Raw genomic sequence first — 25,175 nt, 5'->3', positions numbered from 1 at the left:
TGGGGGTACTGCTAGGGATGTCTAGCTCACAAACATGCTGCCTTTTCTGATCTTTCCACTTGGAATGGATTCAGTCTAAACTCGCAGGGCAACTGCCATGACGTAACGAGTAAGATGCCTGCACTGAATGAAATGTAGCTTGAGAATATATGCATGCCTCTTTTCAACTTCAGCCAGAAATACTATCGCTTCTTTGCAGGGAGGATTTAATTTCCCTTTGAAATAAGAAATAACACGGTGGTGTACTTAATACTATATTAATAGCACTTAATACTATACTAATAGCACTGCCTTTATCTCTAGGATCTGCATGCAGCCACTGTGAACCCAGACCCAAGTCTGAAAGAGTTTGAAGGAGCAACGTTGCGCTACGCCTCTTTGAAGCTCAGGTACAATGACTTTAGAAGTCTCCATGGAATGATCAGCTCCATTTTGTGCTGTGCTGTAAATTTCATATGATCTTAAGATTGATTTTTGTCTTCTTTGTTTTTTTCTGGAACAGAAATGGTCCACAATCTGATGATGACGATTCTTGTAGCATCAACAGTGATCCAGAAGCCAAGGTCTGTAAGATGATCCAGAATGGGATAACAATTAAAAATCTGCAATTGTAAACATAACTTGCAAGGTGCAGAATGTTGCCTGGGTTTTGGAATTAGCTGTAGTCCCTCTCTTGACACAATGTAGACTGACCATGCACGACTAATTCCATCAAAGGAATTTGCAGATTTAAAGCTTCATTCAATTTGGTCAGGAAAGCGAGACTTATTTTAAAATCACGTAAGCCAAGAAATTGAGTGTTACAGCTCAAGATTCTACTGTCCCACTGCAATAACTGACCCCTTGCACAGCTGAGTGAGTTTTCTGTCCTGAGTGAGAGAGGGCTCTGCTGTTTGTCATGGCTGGGTAGCTTCATGGGACATTCGGTGGCCGAATTTGCTCTTTATTCTTGATTTTGTCCCTTTTTAAAGTACTCTTCCTTGTTCATGTGACTGCTTGAACTAGCAGCTAGTAACAAGAAAGTTACTTTTTAGAACAAGGAACTTTGTCTTTTAGACCAGAGAATGCAACCTAGTTTGAGAATAAAATTTATAGAGAAAAATGAGGCCATTATGTGAACAAGCACCATAATTAAATCAGAGCCTTTACTGTTGTAATCTAAGGTTTTTGAGGAGAAAGAAGCAGGAGAAGAGTTTGAATGCTTGTATACGTGTCTCCAGATTTGTCTTGTTTATGGTTTTGCCTTGTGCTTGCATCATTTTTGAGGATGTATGTGAATCTCTATAATTGGAAATCCAAGTAATTTAAATAAGTGTTTTGGCTGTGCCATACACCTGCAGTGACTGACAGGATCAGAAGCTACTTACATGCAGGAAGACAGTAACAGAGTTAATAATTATAATAGCATTAATGATATATTTTAGGAGAGAAAACAGACTGATCAGGGTACTTAAACTTCTTTGTCATCTTGATTAGTTGGCTTGTGATGTTTAAATCAGATGTGAATAAATGTGTTTTGCTTGGCAGGCTGGCAGTTAAAAAGCAAGAGTTTCAGCTGCGCTCGTTACAATGACAAGCACTAAATTCCGAGCACAGTAAATGGAGTTGGAGGAGTGATGAGTATTAGGTACCAGTCCTCAAAAACAGAAATCTGTTCTTTTCAAGATAAGCCTTATGGTATGCAAAGCATTCTAGGGAGGCAGTGTTTTGGTATGTCTGACTCTTTACTAGGTGATTTGCACTGGGTAGAGTTAGGAGCCCTTCCTGCACGGAGAACCGTGGCGGTATTTCTGTGGGTGAATAACTCGTTGTGTCATCATGTCCCTTCCCTCTCTGGCTTGCTATTTAAACTTCAAAATTTATGGAACCGATACCCATCCAGTGTCTGTGAAATGGGTCAATGCCAAAAGTTTGTCCTCTTTTGTCTATCACAGCTAGTTTTGTTTCTCCTGTTTAGGCAAAACCATGCCATGGTAATCAAAACTGAAACATTCACAGAAGTGACTAAGAGGAGCAGGACAAGAAACTGCAGAGAAGCTATACGTGTTTGATGGGTTTTTTAAATCCCTTGAGTCAAAGCCCTGTACCTGCCATCTGTCACTGCCCGCTGAGGATGTTGTGCGGGGGCAGCAGTGACCGTGTGCATGGTCTTGCATGCGAAGCTCAGCAGCACTGATGTTGCTTTGCAGCAGGGCAGAGCTGTTCAGTGTGTCTACCTCTGCGCTGAGAAGAGGACGAGCTGCTGCTGCATGACCGTACCTCACAGGGATGGAAAGTGGTCTGGAAGCGGCATGGAGAATCTTCACCTCCTGGAAAATACTCTGGGGTCTTAATTCTCACATGGCTGGGAAGGGGGTGTGGTAGGTGGCTTGCTTGCTGGCCCATTTTACCCGAAGTGTTGCAAGACTGAAAGAAGTCTGATAGGATTTGAAACTGATGACCTGAGACTTGGAAGATCAGGTTTTTTAGCCCCTTAGGCTCACCTCTGCCGTGTGACGTGCCTTAGCTGTATTTGATTGAAACTTGCTTTCGTGTGGCAGCATACTTTTTCTTCATTTCACCATGAGAGAAGGAAGCTTTCTTAAACTCATTAAACTCTCTATTGGAAGAATCTGTGAAAATGAACCATTGTAGAGATATTTCAGAGATCTTAAGCCTACTTAAACGTATTCATGACATTGGCCAGTACATTTGGAAAAGCAAAAAGAAAAAATTAAATTTCCTCAATGGCACTGAGTAATGCTGTCTTTGAGCAAAGGGAACCATGCCATCTTGTGGAAAGCTGAAGTGGTTGTCTTCCCCCAGAGTATGTCAACTTCTGCAAAGATTGTAGCACTGCAGAAATGTCAGTTTAGGGAAAAGTGTCTCATATTAATTCATGTAATTCTTGTAAGAAAAGCTATTTATGCAGCAACACAGTTAAGCATTCAAAATTGTCAACGGACAACAAATGTTTCTCTGTACGTCATGTGCTTAAGATGCAGTTCGGAGCTTCATATCCTTGGCATCTTGGTGCAGGTTATCTGCACAAGGTCATAAAAGGGGAAGGGGGAGAAGGGTTACATCCGGCTTCTTGATTTCAGTAATTTATTTTGGTAGGAATTTCTTGAAGAGATGCCTCATAGCGCTTGACGAAGCTCCTAATTCTGCATGTGAAACATGCACAACTGGAAATGAGTTTTGAATTGGTACTTCCCAGGAGACAGATCGTAACCTTCCTGGTTAATTTATAGAGCAACCTGCACCTTCCTAATTGAGTTTCAAGGGAGCTAAAAAGATGCTTTTACCAGTCCTGGACTGTAAATTCCTCTGGGCTGTCTCATTTTACATTGTTGTAAAATATGATGGCCATGTGTAGAAGTATAGAAAGATGCTAATTTTTTTCCCTGTGGTTGTGCAAAGAAACTGAACCTCCTGGGAAACCCGTCTTAGTCCCTAGGAATGGGATGAATGACCCAATTTCTGCAAAATAATTTCAGAATTAGCCTGTTTGGCCTGACATTTAGGATCACCTTTATTATCTCCTTTTAAATGTGATTTTCTGCTAAGTCTTAATTTAGTCTTTCTGTGTTGAGCATGGATTTTCAAATTCCTCATCCACATTAGCCTGCTCAGCAGAGCTTCACTTTCTGGCCTTGCCATTTTAGAGTACATTCAGCTATATGTCGATGTCTAAGAATAGGAAGAATGTATTTATACCTGCGGAAGTACTGGGCAATTGCTCCAAAAGTCTGGTTTCTACATTAGAAACCAGTAAATGCTCAGGTTCTCAAAAGAAAGGAAGAGGAGACTATTTCCAAGAGGGGCAGAGGTAGGAGATGCTGATACCAGGTGTTTAATGACTTTACTGTAGGTGAATGAAAACAGTTGGAGACATGGGAAGCGAATTCGTGATGAACTCCTGCGGGTTACCTGGGCATTAGAGATTAACCAGTTGGGCTTTTTAGAGTGAAGTGAGAGATGTTTCTGAGAAGCTGACTTGTCAGGCCGCTTGTGGCAGTCATGAAAGTGGCCTGTGAATAGCACTATCAAAATAATTTTGCAAAATACTACCCCCCAAGAGTTAATGTCTGTCTCTGCTGCTTTTCTTGCTACAGAGGTGTGTATGTGTGTTTTGGAGACATCCTACATTTGCTTGTTTCTGGTCTTCTCCAGAAGCAAATATCCTGACTAGACACAGGACCATTAATAAGTAATCAGTGTATCTCCTTGGTGATGGACATGAGTCTGATTTCAGATGCAAGCGAAGACGTAACCAGAGAGGGGGAGTTTTTGCCGTGTCTAGTAGTTCCAAGAAAGGATCATCTTTTCACACTGAGGTCCATAATTCTCACTCGCAGTCAGAGTAGCTTCTAAAATTACTGGTGCAAACAGTATTTAACGTTTTCCAGCAGTTTCACAGTCCACCTCATGCAGCATGTAATCTTCTCATGAGCACATAAAACACTACAAAAAGCCTTAGTTCAATTCCTTTCAATTAATGGACTCAATGCACTCAATTCAGTTGATTAAATCTGAGTTTATTCTGTCTGAAGTCTCCTTACAAAAAAAAAAAAAAAAGATGAAATCCAAAAGAAAAATTAGGCATCTTCAACAGTTTTTCTTCCAAAATAGTGCTTCTGCTTCGTTTTTTGAACAGGAATTTGTTTCTTTCAAAAAAAGTCCTTGGTTATCATTGCCCAGGAAACAGGACCTATTACAAGGTAGAAGACTAGAAGAAATCTTGAACCTGGTCCTTTACTGTTATAGGGAACCACAATATATAATCCGATGTATTAACTTCAAGTTTCTTAAATGTTTTTGGGGGTGTGTTTTTTGCCTTGGCTAGTCTTACTGACAAAATGATTCAAGCATTATCTTCCTTTGGTCAAAAACCTTTTAACCTAAACTTTTTGAGGCGATTTGTTATCCTCTTATTCTATGTTTAGCCGTCTTCTAGTGCGTTTATAGCAGGCAATTATGTCTTCTTCAGTTTTGTTTTAGTAAAGTAAACAAGCCAAGTGCTTTTAGTGATTTATGAGGCAGGAGGGTTGCCATCTTCTTATGAGTCTCTGTTTCTCTGACTATTGTAGCAACTCTGTGTTTTCTCTTGAATTTTTAACCATGGGCAATCAGATTTGTTACTTTGGGTGAAGTTTTTCCAGGTTCTTATAGGGTAGCTTTAAAATGTTGATATTCTAGCCCCCCACACCTCCCAATCAAATCAAAATACTTTCCTTGACCTGTAAAGTTCCAGTACTGACTGACTTCGCTGCAGGATTTTCAGTCTTTTGAATTGTTGCTGGGCTAATATGAACAGAAATAGCAGTTACATTACAGGAAGATAAATGATGCAGACGGGAGCTGTGTGGGTCATGCCTTTCCCTTGAAGCAATTGCCACCTTGTGAGAGCTGTGGGTGGCCACGTTGCATGGGCGGTTTAGGTGCATGCCAGTGACATGGGGAGGAAATTTCTCTCGCTGCCAGCTGAGTAAGGTAGTGCTGGAGCCAGCATGCTCTGCCTCCGAAATTGCAGCCGTGGGGCACGGACTGTGCTGCTGTGGCCCCCAAGTAATGAGAAACCATTTCCAAAGTGAAACAGTGCTGTTAAAACTTGTAGCTGCTCTACCAAGCAGTGCCAGCCATGTCTGAGAAAACATGAATATATATGATTATTTAAAAACAAACAAACAACTTTTTTTTTTTTTACATGATGCTGTTTTTTCCACCTGTTTAAGAAGAGTTTTCTGTTGTTTCACCAGGTCAAAGTGCCAGTGTCATCTTCAATACCATTTCTCATGAAGATGCACGGTGCATTTTTTGTTGGCTGGGGTCTGTATACAGCATCTTGCTGTACAACAGCCACTTAAGAAACCTGGCTGTTGTGCAGAACACAAGAACCACCTAGCTGCTGCTCTTAGAGATTTAATTTTTTTTTTATTGGAAGAATCTGCACTTCCTAATATTTTAATGTTTCTTATTTTTAATTGGTTTTAATCACAGTTTATTCATTGGTCTGCGGTGCAGCACAGTAAACTTTCTGGGCCAGCAGTACTTTGTGTGTGATTGATGGAAGGAGCCCTCAGGAGTGGACAGAAACCAGGGGAAGAAGCAGTCTTCATCACACTCATGCCCCACAGGCAAAAAGCTCCTGTAGCCATTCTACAGACCAATGGATTTGGTGCACAGGGAGCTCCCAGTTTAGCTCAGCCAATGCTCATATTGTTGGCAGACCTCTCCATCAGCTCGCCGGCATCCTTGCTAATACACTGCAGAGGTAACCACAGCTTGTAGCGATTCATACTCTCCACTGGAGACCGACCGTTTCACCTCTAAAACAATACATAGCATCTGTCAGCTCCAGCCTTAGAATGATTGTGAACTGCCTCTTGAATGTCTGTTCGTCATCTTGTTGCTACAAAATGAACTGATCAGATGATATTTTTGTATTTCTCCAATTATTTACATTAGCTTGCCAGTTTAGGGTGGCTCAGGGAAATCGCCTGCTGTAGTCTGCAGTGTCACAAAGTTTACCATTCCATTGCATAGGTTTTTAATGAAGAAGTGCAGTGCGTCTATTTATGTGTGTGTGTATATTAAAAATATATCTATATTTCTATATGTTATATATATACACAGTTTGAAAGCAGCAGGGTACAACCTTGGTGGATTATTTGTACATTGTGGACCCGCTGAAAGGTACATTTATGGAGGAAGTTAATTTAAAAATCATTTAAAATGGAACATTGTGTTGAATGACAAAGCAGTGTTTAGATAGCTCTAGCCAGCGTGTATATTTATTTTGGTATTAGTTCTAGCTCTAAGTTTTGCTTTAAAAAAACAGAGATCTTCCTTGCCAAAATTTCCTGCATTTCGTCGAAGAGAAAAGGGGAGTGGAAGGTAATATTTATTTCTTAAGAGGTTTAAAAACATGAGATACGCAGTACACTAACACCACGTTGCTCCTATGTGGGCGTATGTTATTCCATATGCTCGCAGGTGATCGCTCCACAGTGCTGCAGGGAGGCAGCATGACAGTAAGTGGGTCTTCAAATGTGGAAGGCCCACCAGGGCTCAATATTTCTGGACTTGGGATTCATGTTCATTTGAGTCTTTTTCGAAGCGTGAGAATCACTCAAAATCGATTTGACTTCATTGACTCTAACAAATTACTCTTAGCAATGTTGCTTCTAAAGAGACATGAAATCCTGACTCTAGTAAAGATGAAAGATTTTTCTCCATTGAGTCAGTAAGGTCGAGAGTGCACTTAAATGTTCTTTTTTTCTCTCTCTTTTTTTTTTTTTATTTAAGTTGGATGTTACCTTTGAAATTATGCACCACAGTACTGAATAAAGTGCTGCTGGCTGCATTAGAACCACTTGCATCTATCAGCCTGCAGAACCACCCTCATCAGAAAAACACTACATATTAGGTGAAAGATAACAAGTACAGAGCATTAGTTTTTAAGAAATGAATTGCAGACGTTCTTTCATGCCCTGTAAACTCCTGCAGGACTTGTCTTTCTGACAAAGCATATGTGTGTTTATTTGGGTTATTTTTGTGTGTTGCAGAATAGTGAAACCTGCTTGAGTTATCCCAACAGTTCAGTTGTTCTGTAAGATAGACCCTAATTGAGCATCACTGCAACAATCATCCTGTATTAGTTTCTGGTGAAAAATATGACTGCCTTTTCTTCACTGAGGAAGCATGTGCTTTATTTTGCTGTATTAAAATGAAACCCAAAACACCCTTAATAGCTCAAAGCAAAGTCCATAAATCCCTCCCTTTAAGATGTGAAGTCAAGGTATCTGCAAAGCATTTAAAATCAAAGCATATTCTTTACTGAGAAGACCAGAGAAAAGAATAAGGTGATTTTAATTTCTTTTTTAGAGTTACATATAGCAAAAGGGTATTAGTAGAGAATAATAGTATCCCTTCCGCTTTTAGTCAACTGACTTAGATTTTTTTACTTGATTCAGAAATACAGTAATGAATAAGAAGCTAGGATTCAGAAAATCTTGAACCAGCATAATGTTCCTGCAACATTTTCTTTCTTTGATAGAGCAGATTTGACCTCTGGCAGTGAGCCAGCAGGAACCACTGAGACAGAAGTATTAAACTCAAAACAAGAGAGGGACTTTTGTCATCCTACACGTTGGAGTCTATGAGTCTGGAAAAAATGAGATTGTAGTGTCTTGGAGAATGAGTGAAGGACTGTGAAAGCAGAAAGTTCAATACTGACCTGCTCTAGAGAAATAATTTATTATAAAGGTTATTTACCATGTTTGTAAGCCCTCATATTTTATTCTACAGAAGTTTAGTTTATAATCATCTGCTTGAAATAGCATTATTAGTGGATTTCTGAATTCTGTTGTGACCTGAGTATCTGCGTGCTGTATTGTATTATTTGAACTGCTGAAAACATGCATGCAGTATAAACTGCAACAGAAATCTGGAAGTGTTGAAAATCTTATTAGTATGTTTTTGATTCTGCATTTTGAATTTTTTGTAATTAAGAATTTTGATGTGACAACTGTCAGTATTTCTCTGAGAATATGGATGCATTTCAGTCTATTCACATCAATTAAATGAAAGTGTTTCCTTGTTCAGTAATTGTATAAGATCTCTTTATTCTTTTGTTACTCAGTTTAGCTTTGATCATCTCCAATATTTTCATCTGGAATCAATGCAAGCTTTCTTCATGTATAGCAGACAAATATACTGGAACATTTTTCTTTCTCGCAATAGGATGGCTATATTTTAAGATACTTCATCTTCCAAAGCATAAGATACTATGATCGTTTGTTTTATTTTTAAACTACTAAATAAAATGTAAGTAGAATTTCCAAGGTTTTGTTGGCTGTGTAAGAAACGGTTAATTATGTGACCTACATGCTGAGTCTCAAACACAAGCCTGCTCAGTGGTCTATGATAAAAGGCCTTATTAAATACTGTAATGATTTACTTATATTTGCAGTTAGATATAACCTTTAAAAAGGACAAACATGAAGAGAAACAAAGAGAAATCCGAGTCCTTTAGGCTCAGAAGTAGGGAAGAAATTAGTAGCACAGATGTAAATCATCAAGGCAAACATAATCTAATGCAGATGTTCATAGTGGCTACCAACAGCTGTGTGATCTGAAAAACAATCAGTCCGTGTATTTGTAATGTTCATTAGTTTGTTGTTCTCAAACTGATGTTCTAATCCAATTTTCCCCTGTAATGGGATCTTTCTACCCATGCCCTTGTGATCCATCCATTTTCCAATACTACTCTGCCATCAGTCTTGTGTAATTGGTCTCTTGTCCTCTGTCTGGTAGGGGTTTGTATCTGCTTTGATTTTCTTGATTTTTAAATTTTTTTTTAAAGGTGTATGCTTAGCACTACATGAGGCAACAGCTAGAGTGTGGCATTTGCTTACATGCAGAGATTTGTCACGGCTCTGCATTCCTGTCAAAGCTCCTTCCAGATTTCCTCTTGGAAGAGCTGCTGCAGAGCAGAACCCTACCCTATGGTGAAGGTTTTGCAGTGCCAAAGAGCAGAAGTGTGAACCATGGTTCAGTCAGTCCTTCAAACGTAAAGCTCCCCCAGTTTTAGGTGATGTTTTAGATCCGAACTGCACAGCCAAGGGAGGTTTACAGCCTTTTACGGAGTTTGGATTACAGCATTTGAGTTTGGTTTTTTGGCTACAGATCGTTAACCCTGAAACATTAATTGGATTTGTGGCTATGCAAACATGTTCCCCAGAGCTATAAAAGTGACCAATGATACCTGTGTTTTCATTTCTGTCTATCTGTCTTTTCATGGGGCAGCATGTGATAAGGTAGCCTTTTTTCCCTGTGACCTTTTTTCTCTGTGTTATTTTCTTTGCACGGTGTCCGGTGTAGCCTAGCAGGAAATATGAAGTTTTCAGTCGAGATGAAAATACAGGATTGTTCACATACTGTGGTTTAAATGACATTTTTTCATTCACCTGTCTCAGACACACAGTGTTCATGGTAGTAGCTTTGATCCTTCCCCATACTAAACAGCAGTTATCCAAATACAGTATACAGTTCCTAAATCTGTCTTTTGTCCTGCTGTGTTTATCAGCTTTCTTCGGTTTTCTTCAAACCTGTTTTTTTGTGCCAGCTCTTGAAAAGAGTCTGGGCACGGTAGGTTCAAGCAGGTAGGAAAATCATGTTTCACTTATCTTTGTTCAGATGTGGTTTTCTAAATGATCCTTTTTAGAGTTTTGATTTTAAGATAAAGCAGAAGGCCTGATCAGGCACAAAAAAACTAAAGATTTTATTTTGTAAGTTAATGCTAGTAATGTGTAACGTGATATTTGTTATTTGTTTGATCTCCAAGGGAGAAGAGAAATGAGGTAGACTACTGTAAACCAAAAGTTGGTATCTAAATTATGAAATTATGATTTGCCAGTAATTATGATTCATTGGTAATTATCTGTGAGCCTTGAGCAGAGGTACTTTAACCAACTGGCATCACCACTAATGTCTGTTTTACTGAGCTCATAGACTCTGAGTCAAGGAGAGCTGCACTCTAGTTTTCAGCTTGACTTGTTTCAACTCTAAATATTAGTTCCAGGAGAACAGAGGGTGCATTAGCAAGGCTCTTTCAGGTCAAAGGAAGCACTTTGTCTCTTGGCTAGTAAGTACTGTTGGTGGGAGCTGGGGAACCATGATGGTGGATTAGTGAGCTAGAGAGCTGAGCACTCTGCTGTCATGAGTGGGTCGGCCCTGGTTTGAGAATTAGGTCATACCTGATTTGAGACACTAGGTGGTTTGTTTCTGCTGGGTTTTGTATTCTTTGTTTTAAAGAGTACCTCTGAGACAAATAATTAAGGGGAGAGGAAAAACCCACCAACAATAAAAGATGAAGTGGGTCTTTTATAAGAGAGGTCTGCAATGGCTGGCAATGTGCAGAGCGCACTGCGGGCATGCGTGTGCACACTTCCACCGCCGCCATAGATGCATGTATATATGTTTTTATTATACTGATGATAAAGGAACCATAGTATGCTTCACATACTACTCTGAGTCTTCATACTTTCTACTGCCGAAATCTGCATGAAGGTCTGCCATCACTTCTAAGTCATGCTGACACGTGTATTCGGTTAGAGTCAAGAAATAGAAGAGTGTATTTAAACATGTTTTGAACCAAAGAATGTTTCTTGTATGTGTATACTCAGAGACGTAAGTATTGCATTGCTTTGTGGGTGGAATGTTGAGTCTTTCTGGGTTTCATTGAGAAGTTTTTTTATTTGCAGTGAGTCTTTGGGAAATTGTTTTGTTCTGAAGCATTTTATTTGCATTATGATAAGGGCTTCTTGTAAAACACACAGACAAAAATTGCCAGCTGCCAGAAGCCAACTGGGTTTCTCACGTCTGCCTGACTTGGAAGCACCAAGAGACAATGGAAGTGGAGAAGGAAGCCAAGCCCTTCACAGGGAGGGAGTGGACAACAAGAATGTCCTGTTCAGCTCATTCTGACAGTAGTCATGACAGCAGGCTAAGAAGGCAAAGAAATACAGTGGATACCACCACTGGAGAAATTAAAACAGAATAAAATGACCAGGAAAAAAAACCCACAAAACAGTCCATCATCGTTACTATTAAGAGATGTGCCTACTGTCAGCTTGAACTAGTTATCTTTCATGAGTTTTTTGCCTTCTTAAGATATACTCTCTTCCGTGCAAGGGCTGTATTTATCTCTGGTTTTGGAAAGCAGCTAATGAATTGCAGATGTTGTTGAGATATGAAGAATAATGTTTATATATATTTAGTTTTCCACCTCTCCTAAGCTAATTTAGAATAATGTTTTCTCTGCTAGTACTGTTGTTCCATGTAATAATGAAATACTTGTAAAAAAACCTTTCCTCTGGCAGAGTAACAATCTGTATTTTAAAAGCTTGCAAAGATAAATATTTAATACCCCAGTGGGCATCGCAGCACTTTTAGCAAGATTCTTGAGCATCTGATATGCCAAAACCAATTCTGCAATCTTGAGATTAGATGACCTTAATAATTGCCAAAAAAATGGATGTTTTAGTATCTCGTGTAGCCTGAAGTGAAGAGCACCCCTGAGTGGTGACCTCTCCTTTGTTTTCTCTTTCACCTTCTCCTTAATCTCCCTTTAAAATCTGAAAGCCAGCGCTTTTGTGGGTTTCCAGCAGAGCTGGGTCAGGAAGCAGCAGCGTAAGAGAATTTGCATATTGGTTTCCTTGTTTGCAAAGAAAAAAAAAAAAAATCCACAAAAAATCTGGAGGCCTGAGAGGCTTTAATATTTTACTCACAATCACAAAAGGTTTAGCACAATTGGCAGATTGTATTTGCTGCCTGATGCCTTAGATATCTGAGATACATGATTAGTGGCTGGTTGGAGTAGGTATCAGAGGTACGAAGGTAGGCTCTTGGGCCAGGTTTTCTGCGTGGCGAAGTAGGCTGGGTGAATGCGTTGTGCAAGCTGAAAGAAGGCTGGTGGAGAAGTTTTAAAGGGAGAAAAGGAGGGAGAAACTCATTAATCTTTTTACCCACTGTTGAATTTTAGTCTTCCCTTAGTTTGCTGAAGTTGACTTATTGTGTGTATTTAAAGTACTTTGGTGTTTGGGGGTCTTTTTTTTGAGGACAGTGGTTCCCGAATGGCACACCAGCGATGGTGCGTAAGCTTGATCTACTCACTGGCTTCTTGGCCATTTTCAGAAGGTGGCAAACGAGTATTCAGTATCTGCTTTTGAGCTCTGAAGCCAATTTGTTTACTACATCTCAAGAAGAGGGATTGATTGGTAATTCCAGCGTGGACTTGCTGCAGCTGCTCCTGGCTTGTGTGCCTGTGTGGGCAGGGTCCTTCTGGAGGCAGTGGGGCTCCCAGCACTCTCAGGTGCCAGCTTCCTTCGAGCAGCTCCCAGGATCATTGCCTGCCTTCCTGGGACCCACAGGATGCTGCTGACAGCAAAGAAAGTTCTGTGGCACAAGGCGGCAGCGCTGGACCATGAGTGTTGGTCTTTCCAAGGTCAAAATCACACTGAGTGCCTAACAGGGAACTGGATTGACTGAAACAATTGCAAGTCAGTTTGCCAGAACAACATAGCCTTTCAGGACAGTGTAATGTTTCAGAAGAAACATATGAATGACACTGAAGCAAGCAGGATACCAAGGACTGAGTACTAACTGACATCAATACTTGATCCGTCTTGGCAAGGGAAAGGCTCAGGGTGAAAGAACAGAGATGTTACATGATGGCAGGTTTTCAGTTATTAGTTGTAAATCATTTCACTTCTACTTTTGAAACTTGTGCCTGCTGAATCCTGCACCTCTGTAGACAGCATTGTGGTTAGCAGAGAGGATTTGGATGTAAGGAGTGAGTGCAGCTTCATTTCAGTGCTGGTGCACTATCTGATCGTTGGCTTGAGCAAAGAGCCACAGGGAAACCAGAGCTCAGAGACAGGGCAGGATTTGTTAGTGGCAGTGTCTGTTGCCATATTAAACACCTAGAAGACAGCAAGAATTTGGAATGAGGTCATTCAGGAACTATTATTGCTGAACCTTTAGGGACCATCTTAAATGTTTGGTGTGCCTGTTAAGGAGGTAAAACAGAAGTCTGTTGTGCATCCTTCGCTTTTGGTGTGTTGTCATTTGAGAGTGAGATACCCACAGTGTTCTCTGGAGGAAATCTTGGTCTCGTAGACAAACTGCTATTGACTTAGTGTGAGGTCTGTATTTCACCCACCGTAAAACCTGAGAGCAAATGTGCAGAGTATTTTTCAGAATGAAAGATTTTTATTCTCTACTCTACTTAGTAAATGTAGGGTAAAGGTGGTACCATTCAATTTCTCCCATTTTGCTTTGTTTGCAAAAAGTACCATATGTGCAAGTGATGTTGCCTTGGCTTGTTCTGCCAACTGAGTGCTCTGGTTGGCTAAACATCCTTCTGCTAAAAAACTGTATAATTAGATTGTTTCATTTTAAAGGTCATTTTTAATTTCTTCTAGAAAAAGCCTGCTTTCCTGTTATGATAGCTTATCTTTTTGTTAGTGCTTTGAATTTGTTATTGTTTGCTACCTTAGTTAAACTTACTGTAGAAATGATTGCTGTAATCTGAAAAAAAAAAAAAAAAAAAAAAAAATTCTGGTTAAAAGCCAGACAGTGTGAATCTCACAACAGACAGTCCAATAGCAGTTTCTCTTTTTTCAATTAGACCTCTAAATACTAGCTAAAATTTAAATTCTGCTATAACTATAGTTGTGTTTTTTCCTTTATTTCTCTGTTTGTGTGTGTCCTGCTGTTTACTGCTCCCTTGTTTCCTCCTTTATATTAACAAAAGTATTTTATTGTAAAGGATTACTGTTACGTCCATAGATAACTTTCCTGGCAAGTCATGTATTCCTCTTCGTTCCTTCGAATGTTTTCACCTTGCCATTCTCATATTATGTTTTAATTTACTTATCTTTGAACATAAGCTCATTTACAAGGTCTTGATTTTGTCCCCCTCCTAGCTGAGGATCTCTAACCTTGACTGACTAGTTTCTCTTGCATGACAAGATTTCCGTAGCTGGATATGGCAGCATGTTGTGTGCTCTGATACATGCTCAGATATTTTCTGGTTTCTTTTTAGTGCTTTGCTGTGCGATCTCTGGGCTGGGTAGAAATGGCAGAAGAGGATCTGGCTCCTGGAAAAAGCAGTGTTGCTGTGAACAATTGCATCAGACAACTCTCTTACTGTAAAAATGACATCAGAGACACGGTTGGCATTTGGGGAGAGGTAAGAACTTCTCCTCCTCTTGGTACATCCCTCTTGTGTCATAAAATATCTTGAAAGAAAACTCTGTAAGCAAATATGTCCATGCTTTGTGTTTAGGACTTCCCTATCCCAGCTGGCACTGTCAAAAAATATAAAAGGGTTCAAGGAAAGTGTTGACGTTTTTGTTCCAAACTGCTCAGGACAGGAGATGCCACAAAGATCTCACCCTCATGTTTACATCTGTGCTAGTACGCACCCATGTTGGGAACACACAAGCCAAACTGTTGAAATCAGTGGAAGTCTTCCTCCTAACCAGAGGTTTGAGAGTGGTGCTTTGGAACAACACTTTCACAAGATTCCCAGTGACAAAAGGGCTTTTAGGAAACCCAGACTGGTGCGACCCATGCTTCTGAAATGTACAAGAAGATTGAGACTGATGGACAGATGGCTTGTTTTAAGATTATTATTTTATCAGTGTTTCAGAAAGAATTAATTTTATGTCATCAGTCTGTCTGTTGATTCCTCTCCAATAACTCTTGAATCTGTTCACCAATGTCATCCAGTTTTGAAGGATGCCAAATTCCCACACACTGAGGGGGAAAAACAGAGAGCCCAGCTCTCTTTTTCCGTGGTTTGCTGATGGGTCAGTACACCTTCATCAGCTGAATCATGCAAGCTCTGTGCTTCTTTCTGAATTGGCAGCAAAGACAGGATAACACTGTGGGAGCTCAGGGGAGAAACACGAAGGAAGCTAGAGGTATTGTGGTTTGGAAAAGATGTGCTGGGGGGACAGATGGAGGAGTGGAAGGTGTGGAGGGATCGTGAGTGAAACAAGAAGAAAGGAAAAGGTGGGGTTAATAGTGGTGGGATGTACAGGGGACAAAGGAAACAAACCTATAGAAAAACATCTTCATTATTTGATTGCTTGTGGAACAACTTAAACTTCAGCCAAATCTTACTTTTTACCTCTCTCCTGACATGTTATCAGGAGAGTTACTCTAATGTGGATTTACAAACTTCACTTGTGTGATCTAAGAGAAACAGCACTGCCAAACAGAAGAGGAATTAAAAGAAAGACTTGTCTATTTCACTAAAAATTTCAGGAAAAATATCCATCAGTCTCCAAAGTTATCGTTACAGTTTAAGGCTTGAGTCTGGTGTCCTGGCTATGACCACAAATACGCAGACACTTCAGAGGAGCAGCTGAGAGAAAGTGCCTGTTTAAAAATGGAAGTGACGCCATTTATTTCAAGGGGTGCTATCTAAACTAATTTCAGAAGAGTTTTTCTATGTAAGAAATATATATTGTACACATAAATGAACAAGATAACATTGGTCTCCCTTTTTTTTACTTCTGGAAACAGTTTTATTTAGTTAATTATAGCTAGACAAGCAATTAGAGATGTGTCAGTCATGGACTTTGGTCTTACTGCTGACCCCAGAAGGGAAAAAAAACCACACACTGTCTTTACATGTGTGTAATCCCATCTATTTTTCAGATGACAGAACTTTGACGAACTTGAAATATATCATTTACTTCAAAATCTTGCACTTTATTCTGGTTTAAGAGTTAGTGTTCACATTTTTCCATGTTTCTTTCTGTCAGTGCCATTGTTGGAAACCCTTGCACGTTTTCAAGCCAAACTGGTGAAAAGTTTCAGTTCTCTTGAATGGAAGTTTTAACTAAGAATGCTGTTCATAAAAAAATTTTAAAAAATCAACCTGACAAAACGAGAGAGACGATGCTTGAATAGGTGGCCCCTGAAGTAAATTGTCTTCTTGATTTTAAAAGAAATCATTACAACCACATTTTTCTGCTGGCAATGTAATGCTTCAAGAGTGATTGGAAGAGGCACGTTTTAGAGGGGAATCTGAAAAAAGTGCGCTCGTCACTGACATATCAGATGGAGCACATACAGCAGAAATTTGTTATGAAGCTAGAACCGATGGCTGCAGGTAGAGGTTTTAAGATTGCCTAAAGATTTATTTTAGCTAGAATGTAATGAAAGTGAAATTGGGACTAGGACCATCCCCAAGTTTTCATGATTTAAAAACACAACACAAAACAAAACACGCCACCACCTCACATCCTGGGTAAGATCCTGAGCCTACAGCAGCGTTGTCACTGGCTTTAACGTGGGATTTCATGCCCTCTGCTCCCCTCCGAAAGAATTTCCCTGTAAATTTCTGACTTCCACACTTCTGTAAAATCTAAGAAGAAAAATGCAACTCATCTGTTTGTGTTGCTACTTTGTGTGAGTTATATTCCTATACATTAAAAAATCGCTTACATGAAAGAAAAAGATACATTGTTGCCGTTGCCATTGCCCTATGTACCACAGCATGAAACATTTCCCTGAAAGACTGCAGGGATTGAGTCTGTCTTTCCTTGGTTCACTTTCCCTGCATCACTCTTCCTGTGAAAGCTTTCCCCATCTTGGACCATCAGGTCTCTGCAGCTCTTCAGCAGTCGGAGACATTGAGGCCTATGTTCAAGCTCCCACTCTGTCTAAATTATTTCTTCTTGCCCTCTGCAGTGTTTTCATCTCTAAAACAGCTTTTGTATAATAAGGCAACAAAACATAGCGAAATATATTGCTTCTGGCTGCGGCCAAGATATCCCTTGAGCCTTGCAAGGGTAATTTTCTGTGACTTATGTGGCTTATCTGCCCATTCTCCAGTCTTTTCCAGCTAATTTGGATTCAGTTTTATTACTCTAATTCCAGTGTATCTTGCATGATGAACAGATTTTACCTTCTTGTAATAATTTCCTTCTGGAACAAATGTATAAGTAGAAAATGGGTCTAAAAAGCAATCTTTGTGACACTTGGCAACATCCTTCACACAATCTGTTTACTGCTTCTGACCTCCAAGCAAATTTCTCACGTTTTTCTTTGTGGTGACTCTGTTTTCTGTTTGGTTTACTTCATCATCCTGGTCTGCCTGGTGCCATCCTGTTTTACTTCCTGTGTTTCTTTTTCTGCATGCCACAAGCAGTTCAGTGCTGCTGATTCGCCCCGTTTACATACATGTTTATCGCAGCTACATCTTTCTGCTTCTCTAGGAGCAGCCTATATATCCAGCCTTGCATCTTGGCCACAGCTGTATTTTTCCATCAGGCAAAATGTTTTTGTGTTGGCATTGCAAATACCAGCCTGTGTCCCCTTCCACTCCTGCACCCCTCTCGGCACTTGCCAGCTGTGTGTCACAGCTCCCCTTTCATCTCTGTTAGGAGAGCTGGGGGTGGGAGAGGTGGTCAGCAGTGCCTACCCCTTGCTGCCTAGCCTGGAAACCCTGGCAGCAGGCCCTCCCAGGGGTAACATGGATGAATGTCTTACAGAGACACAAAATTAAACATCATTAAGACTTGAGCTACTGTAACTAAGCAGGAAGAGGGTTTCTGTGTCACTGAGGTGAAGAAAAAGGTCATTTTTGAAACATTTGTCGGTAGGAAGCCAGACCTTTTCCATTCTTTCTATTCATTTATAGATCTGGCACAATAGAGAGGAAACAAATTACTCTATATTTAGCTGATAGCTCCCCCCTTCTTCTTTTTGTTCTTATCAGCAGGAGCTTGTCTTACCTCTCGGCAATAGGTCCAGGATCATTTCTGTGGGATCTTGCAGTCTGCAGAGCAGGTGTACAGCCTCTAAGAGAGCTATTTGAGGTGATAGAAGAGGCAGCAGACCTTTTGCAAATGCTAGCTGTAAGAGGAAGATTAGCATTTGTGAATTAGCATCAAAAGGAAAATTGCCTCTAAATTTGCTTCCTCTAAGGGGAAAAAGCATTCTCCTTGTTCTTACATGCCAGAAGAATTAGGGAGAAATCCTGGCTCCAGGATTCTGCAGTCACCAGCAGAATTCACATTCATGTCCTAATGCTAGGTTTTCCCCGTTAATTAATCTTTCCTCAAAAAGTATCCCATAAATCCTTTGATGTGTACAAATTGCTGTCTGTTCCCATGACCCATTGGTTAAAGTTTATGAAAACAAAGCACATTGTCTGAAGGCAGAAACTCTGCCTTAGGAGTACACGTTTTGATGTAAGCTTTTACTATTAAGACAGATCTTGATTTCTCATATATTTGGAAGAATTTACTGGAGAATGGATAAACACATAATTTGTTGAATAACTCAGTAGCTTGGGGTTGAATGAGTCAACAGTTGCATTTGAAAGACATCAAAGCTTTTTGTGATTGGGATTGTTTAAAAATATAGTAGTAGCTAGCAAGATACTGTCTTAGATCTTTTTCACACCGAAAGTAAATGAACTTGTTTTCAACTGCTCTTGGTACAAACTGAAACTTTGAGTAAATTAAGAGGATTCAAGTTTAAACAGCATAGGCCTAACACTTTGATTCCAGTCAGTCCGAAAGGAGGACATACGGTGTAACTGTACTTTGTCTGGAGTTGCAGGGCAAAGACATGTACCTTATACTGGAAAATGACATGCTGAACCTGATTGACCCCATGGACCGCACAGTTCTTCATTCGCAGCCCATCGTGAGCATCAGAGTCTGGGGAGTGGGTCGTGACAACGGCCGGTGAGTCTTCGCTCTCCTTATCCCTCTTGACTTGGCGCTATTTCTGTCTGCTGATAGAGAGTACATATACACCCGGAGCAAGTTAGGAATTGAGTAATTGTGTTGCAGGGGCTATGAGAGGATGGGTAAATTCTTCTTTTTCTTGCTGGCATTACTTTTAAAAATCTCTACGGTTCATAGTTTATCGCTTATATGCTGTTTTGCTAAAGCTATATTGAGCAAACTTTTCGGATTAATTCAGCCAGGTGCGTAAAACTGCACGTGCATCATTATTTTGTTTCAGATATATGTAATACTTGTTCATATAAAACCGTGTTTTCAAGTATCTCCCATAGTATGTTTCTCCTGGCTATGTGAACACACGTCTTCCTGCTAGTCCAAGTTAAATGCACTAATTATACTCTGACTGTATGCATGCGTTTCCGCTTTCTTGAGATATTTGATTTGATGGAGAGAAAAAAGCTGGATTGAGGGAAAAGTAATGGTTTTAAAGCCATTACTATTACTTAAAGATGGTGATGCAAGAAAATTCCCAAGGTTGTTGCAGAAAACTAAGGTTTGTCTCTGAAACTTGACTGCCTGGAGCTGAAGTTCTTCCTTGCTGTAGGGAGCAACCACAAGTGCATGCTAAAGACCTTCCTGCCCTGGAGGCAGTCTTTCCTTAGCTCTCCTTCTCGACTGGTCTTTTGATAGCATCCATCTTTGTCATGTAACGTTGCTGTGGGAACAGGATTGTGAAGATGACTTATTTATTGCTGAACAGTGACCTGTCTTCCTGTCCCATTGAGCCTTTTGATCTGTCAAAAACATTTTCATTCACATTAAGTAATTCCAGGATCTTGGGGCAGTACCCATCCTTACCTGTGGGTAGTAAGGATTGAATCGTGCTAGCAGACTGCTGCTTCTTGTGTCCCTGTTTGATTAAGATATTTGCAATAGTAGGGGTGGGGTTTTTTTTGTCTCTGACTTTTGATGAGAAATGTCATTTTGGACCTGAAAAATCTTTCTGGTAAAAGATTTTGCGAAACTTCTTCAATTCCTCCTAAAGTTTCTGATTATCTCGGACTAAATTTCCAAAGGAAAGGTGACACATGTTTATGTGACCCAATTCCATCTTTCTAAATTTTTTATTTCTATAAATGACTGATGGTTGTGTGTGGTTGCATTTTTTAACTTCTGCACTTCCATCGGTGCAGATTTTTGAGAGATCTGAAAGGGACAAATCCAGTTTGAAATGGTGGGAAGTAAAGAGGTTTTAACATCTTATGAATAAACCATTACAGTGCTTTGTTTGCCTCAGAAAAGGAGTGCACTGCACATTTCCCTTCAAGTCAGATTTTGTAGTAGCTTGCTTTGGTCTGGAAATAAATAGAGCATCTTAAGGGGCACCTAAAGGTGATGCAGCTTTACAGAGTAAAGGAAGGCAGCTTTGCTTTTCATTAATTTTTTTTGGAAGCATTTACAGTTTTTTTTTTTCAAATATTTACATTTCTTCGAAAAATAAAATCATTCCTTTATGTTGTTTGTAAAATAAGATAATAAGTCACATCTCTTCAGACTGGATATATACTTCTCCTAAAGACAGAGTGCCCTAGGAGAAGTTCACAGAAATGTGGACTTTGAAAGGGGACATTTGAGAGAAACGTACCTTTTGCGGTCATGTGGCATCAAGAACGTCATGAGCTTTTGGTGAAACCTACCCAGGGATACGGGGCAATAGCAAACTCTCCTAAATGAATACAAGCCCCATCAGTAGGACAGAAGTTGGTGGGAAAGGTTGTGTGTGCTCAGGTTATTCTGTCTGTTCTGACCTGCCATGGTCAGCACAACGTTTACCAAAAGCTATGTACAAGGCACCAGAAATAGCATTTCTGTTCCCATTCCTGCCCAGTTTGGTGCCGTATCTGGTGACCAAGGATGAATTCCTGTTCTGTTGAGACTTCTGTTGAAACTCAAATCTCTATTAAGAAAAATATTGTGGTTATCGGGTATGTGAGTGAAGTATACATCAAAGTTTAAAAACAGACGAAACCCAGCGGTCTCCCCCTTGGTCATAAAACGTAGAAGCTTCCTCCACGCTTTGCCTGAAAAGAGATTTTATTTGTGACATTGGCATTATGGAGAACCTAGTAGAGCAAATAAACTAATCTTCTTCTGATGTTTCTACTATGAGAAGAAGGAATTGGTCTTTCTGTGTTGAAACTGAACATTTCTTGTTTCTAGAGAACATGACTTTTATTGATTGGTTGCTCTAAACAACAGCAAGAAATAATTTATTGAGGGTTTTATGTATAAACACAATCAAAACCAGCCTTAATCTTTCATTTGCTGGCACAGTAATGTTCTTAGCCACTTTTATTGAAATGTAGATTTTTTCATCATACAAAGTCTGATTTCAGAGCTTTCCTATTCTTAGCCCGTTGTAAGAATTTTGATAGATGCTTCTGCAGAAATCTTGTGTCCAGTATGGCTTTCAAGACTGGAGCCTGTTCTTTTTGAAATTGGATTTGTTTATTGACTCATTTTAAAAAATAAGATTGTAGGTAAACCAGTGTTGCCAGTGTTTGTAAGTAAAGTCAGACTGCGTATGATGTTAAATAGCAGGCAGAAAGAACACACTTATGACTGAGGAGTCAGATGTGCAATGTGTTTTGAGCGTAGAGAGGTTAAGTATAGGAAAAATGCTTTGAAGGATAGCATAAATGATGTAGAATTTGCTGAAGAAGGACCAAAACACGAGGAAAAAACAGTTAGTGACAAGAGAACCTGAGCTGAGAAAACCGTATTGTTGAGCTGGAAATTGCAGTGTATCTCTTTCATGTGTATGTTAGCATGCAGTCCTTGGGTTTATCCTGGTAAAATTACCTATCACTCCTGAGGTGAGAAACACCAGAGCCGTTCACTGAGTGCAAAAGCAACTTGCCCCAATTATGAGTTTGCCATCATCAAATAAAAGTGAGGAGAACGCATTGCTGCTTTGGTGGATTAATTGTCCGGGAAGTTGATGAAATCCCAGTTTCTGGGATGAAGCTCTTGCAGAAGTTGTTGCACATTAATGTTGTTAATTGGCTACATCTTCTGGTCCAAGAGCCTGTATAATAAAATATATTGGATTTGTTGTGAAAGGCAGTGTTTAAATTTTAAAATATTGTAGAAATGTGTGTTTTCCTCTATTTTGAGCTATTTGAACCTTGTAATGATCTGCAGGCCCTCCTTTTTAACTGTATTTTGCGTGTAGCAATTTATTTGGGTAGATTTTGCTTTGGAAGATGAAAAGGTTTTCTAGTGACCCCTGACCAGATGATTTTCTAAGCTATACTGTAATGAAAGATTGATGAAATACAGAGATGTGATGATGAAAGTTTAATCTGATGATATGTCTGCTAACTCACCTCAGGCAGAAATGTCTTGCGAGAGGCTGTAATCACTCTATCCGTACGTTACACTATTATCTGGACCTCTAGAGTTACTTTATTTAAAACAGTTCTGTGATAAGCAGAGGCTTCATCATATTATTGACTTAGGCTGTGTGGCAATTTCATTTTTTGAAAGGTAGCATCCCTTGTTTTCAATGAATCAGTCAGTAAAATATGTCTGACCTTAAGAAAAGCCGGAGTGCCTTGGTAAAATCATGAGCAAAAGCAGATTCCCACAAGAGAAATTGGTGGTTATGTATGTATATATGTGTAGGCTCTGAGTGCCTATGTTTGACATATATATATGGGCATTAAAGGAAAACAAATATATCGTATCTGTCCATCCTTTTGGCAGACTCTTAGATGATGTCGTGTGGGTGTTTTTAACAGTAAAAGTCACTGTACTCTGTACAGTCTTCCTGTCCTGCTGTACTGAAACCAGAGCCATGATGATTCATTTAATATTATTTGTTAATAAGAAAAATCCTCGCACTTGCTTAGTTTGATTTCAAGATCAGTAAGGTCATTGTCACATGGAGGATTTGCGTTATCACAGGTATACAGTGTGTAATTGTCAGTGCTATGTTTGCTTCTCAACAAGCAGCCCGTGGCATGTTTTTTCTGGGTTTTAAAAGCGTGTTGGAGAAAATACCAGCGTACTGAAGCTATAAAAGGGTTATTCTTTTACTTGTGAGCTGCAGGACTGTACATTAATCATTCCTCAGGTTGGGTTTTGTCTCCTCTTGTCAACTGCTGGTGCATGCCCTTTGCTCTCTGGGCAGCTCGCTAACAAGGAAGAGAGAAAAGGTAATGGTCCATCGGTTTTGTGGAAGAGTTTCCGTTAGCACATTTCCCTGAATCCTCCTTTATCTTCATTGCTCTTCCACCAACGCAAAGCCCACCTCAGCCTCTATGGGACTTTAATTGCCTAAAAGATCACAGTTCCTTCTGTCGTAGTGTCTCCATACAACAGCAGTATAATCCAGCTGAAAAATTCAGCCATTAGCTGGCCAGGAGGGCTGTGATGGGTTCAGGAGACGACTTTGATGGAACTGAATTTGCAGTGGTTGCTGGACGGCGTTGGGCGCCTGGCATGTTGGACAAAACACGTGTCTTTGTTCATCCACTAGCTTTGTCATCGCATAGCCCAGGTTTGTTTTCTCTGTATAGTTTGTGTGTTTCCGTGGCAGGCTGAGGAGGGAGGGTGGTTGCTCTTGCTTCTTCAGTGGTGAAGAGGCAGATTCTCCCCTATTGGGGTTTTCTGATTGTAGGCTTCGTGTCTAGACAGTGTGAAAGTATCGTGCTCCCTCCTCTGCCCTAATAATGCCCATTTCAGCAGGTGGTGGTGGGAATCTCCTTGTCTCCGTGGATGTCCATTGCTCTGCAGAATTCTTTGAACCGCTACTGTTTTTCTGCTGCTTAACTATCAGGGAATAAAATGAGGCTGGGAATCAAAAAGGGGAGAAGGGTGGAGAGGAAGAGAGTAGGATGATGCGCGCACCAAAGATGTGGCTCAAGCTGCCTCAAAAAGAGAGGGCAGACAGCTCAATTGATAGATGCCTCAAGTTGGATGGATGTAATCCTGTAAGGTTGGAAGAGAAGAAAGTCGTAACAGCAAACCAGAAATTACCCGAGCTCCGTTATCTCAGGAGCTGTTAGGATGAGAGCTGAGAAAACTGTAGGGGTGATATGTGAGAAAATGGGACGGATTTGGAGGAAATGGCATAAAGTGATGGCTCAGATTCCTCAAAATACGGGGAATTAAAAATAGTATCCTATCTTGCTGTTTCAACAGCTAAATAAGAATGGCCTGGTTTCAGAGGTGTTCAACACCTGCACTGTCCACTGACTTCAGTAGGATCTCTGTATATTCAGTGTCTTGAAAATCAGATGTCTATTAAATACAGATTTAGGAACCTTTCTCTAGACATGCAGAATTGGAAGTTCTCACCCAAGCAATAGTGCTGCAGCAGGTTAAATGTTTTATTTTTAGTTTTGAGTGTGTCTCAAGCTAAGAGGGGTAGGGGCGTGTCAGAGCAAGATCTGGTTTGTTTGAGGACAGAGAAGAGGTGAGCAGGGAATGTGGATGCCGTGTTGCAGGTCGAGTGACTGTCTCCTGGGATTATGATCTGTATTTCCTAGCTGAGACTGCGTATTTACAGATACTGCTTGGCTGGAGCTCCGGTGCATTTCTATCATATGGACATGAGAATTTTAGGAGGAATACCTAGCCTTAATTAGACAATTAAAAACTAAGAGAAGAACAGACAATAAATAGTTTAGTGTGGTTGGGGTATCCTATTGTATGTATAACTTCTTGTTTCCCCCTTTCAGAAAATATTTTATGTACAAGCAGCACAACATCAGGCTTCAGTGATGCAGTGTGGCTTATAACTGCGTTGTTCAGGGAGGTGTTTATGATCTTCTGGGTTTACCTTCCCTTTGAGGTGATGATCGAATGTGCTGTGAGATTGAGTCTCTCCAATTCCATGAGAGA

General features: G+C 40.1%; 1 protein-coding gene across 6 annotated transcripts in view; it reads left to right on the top strand.

The window, feature by feature from the left end:
* The window catches only part of APBB2 (amyloid beta precursor protein binding family B member 2), a 103,082-nt gene that overhangs the window by 43,362 nt on the left and 34,545 nt on the right, over nt 1–25,175 (top strand). For all 6 annotated transcript variants that reach the window (XM_086611604.1, XM_086611602.1, XM_086611601.1 and 3 more), the window contains 4 exons: nt 304–389; nt 503–563; nt 14,594–14,740; nt 19,135–19,262. In XM_086611604.1, coding sequence (XP_086467730.1) covers nt 304–389; nt 503–563; nt 14,594–14,740; nt 19,135–19,262 — 422 coding nt within the window. The remainder of the gene's footprint in view (nt 1–303; nt 390–502; nt 564–14,593; nt 14,741–19,134; nt 19,263–25,175) is intronic.

Source organism: Tauraco erythrolophus, chromosome 5 (assembly GCF_009769465.1).
Source record: "Tauraco erythrolophus isolate bTauEry1 chromosome 5, bTauEry1.pri, whole genome shotgun sequence".
Taxonomy (NCBI): Eukaryota; Metazoa; Chordata; class Aves; order Musophagiformes; family Musophagidae; genus Tauraco; species Tauraco erythrolophus.
The sequence above is the reverse complement of the archived record's forward strand: the minus strand, read 5'-3'. Positions and strand labels throughout refer to the sequence as shown.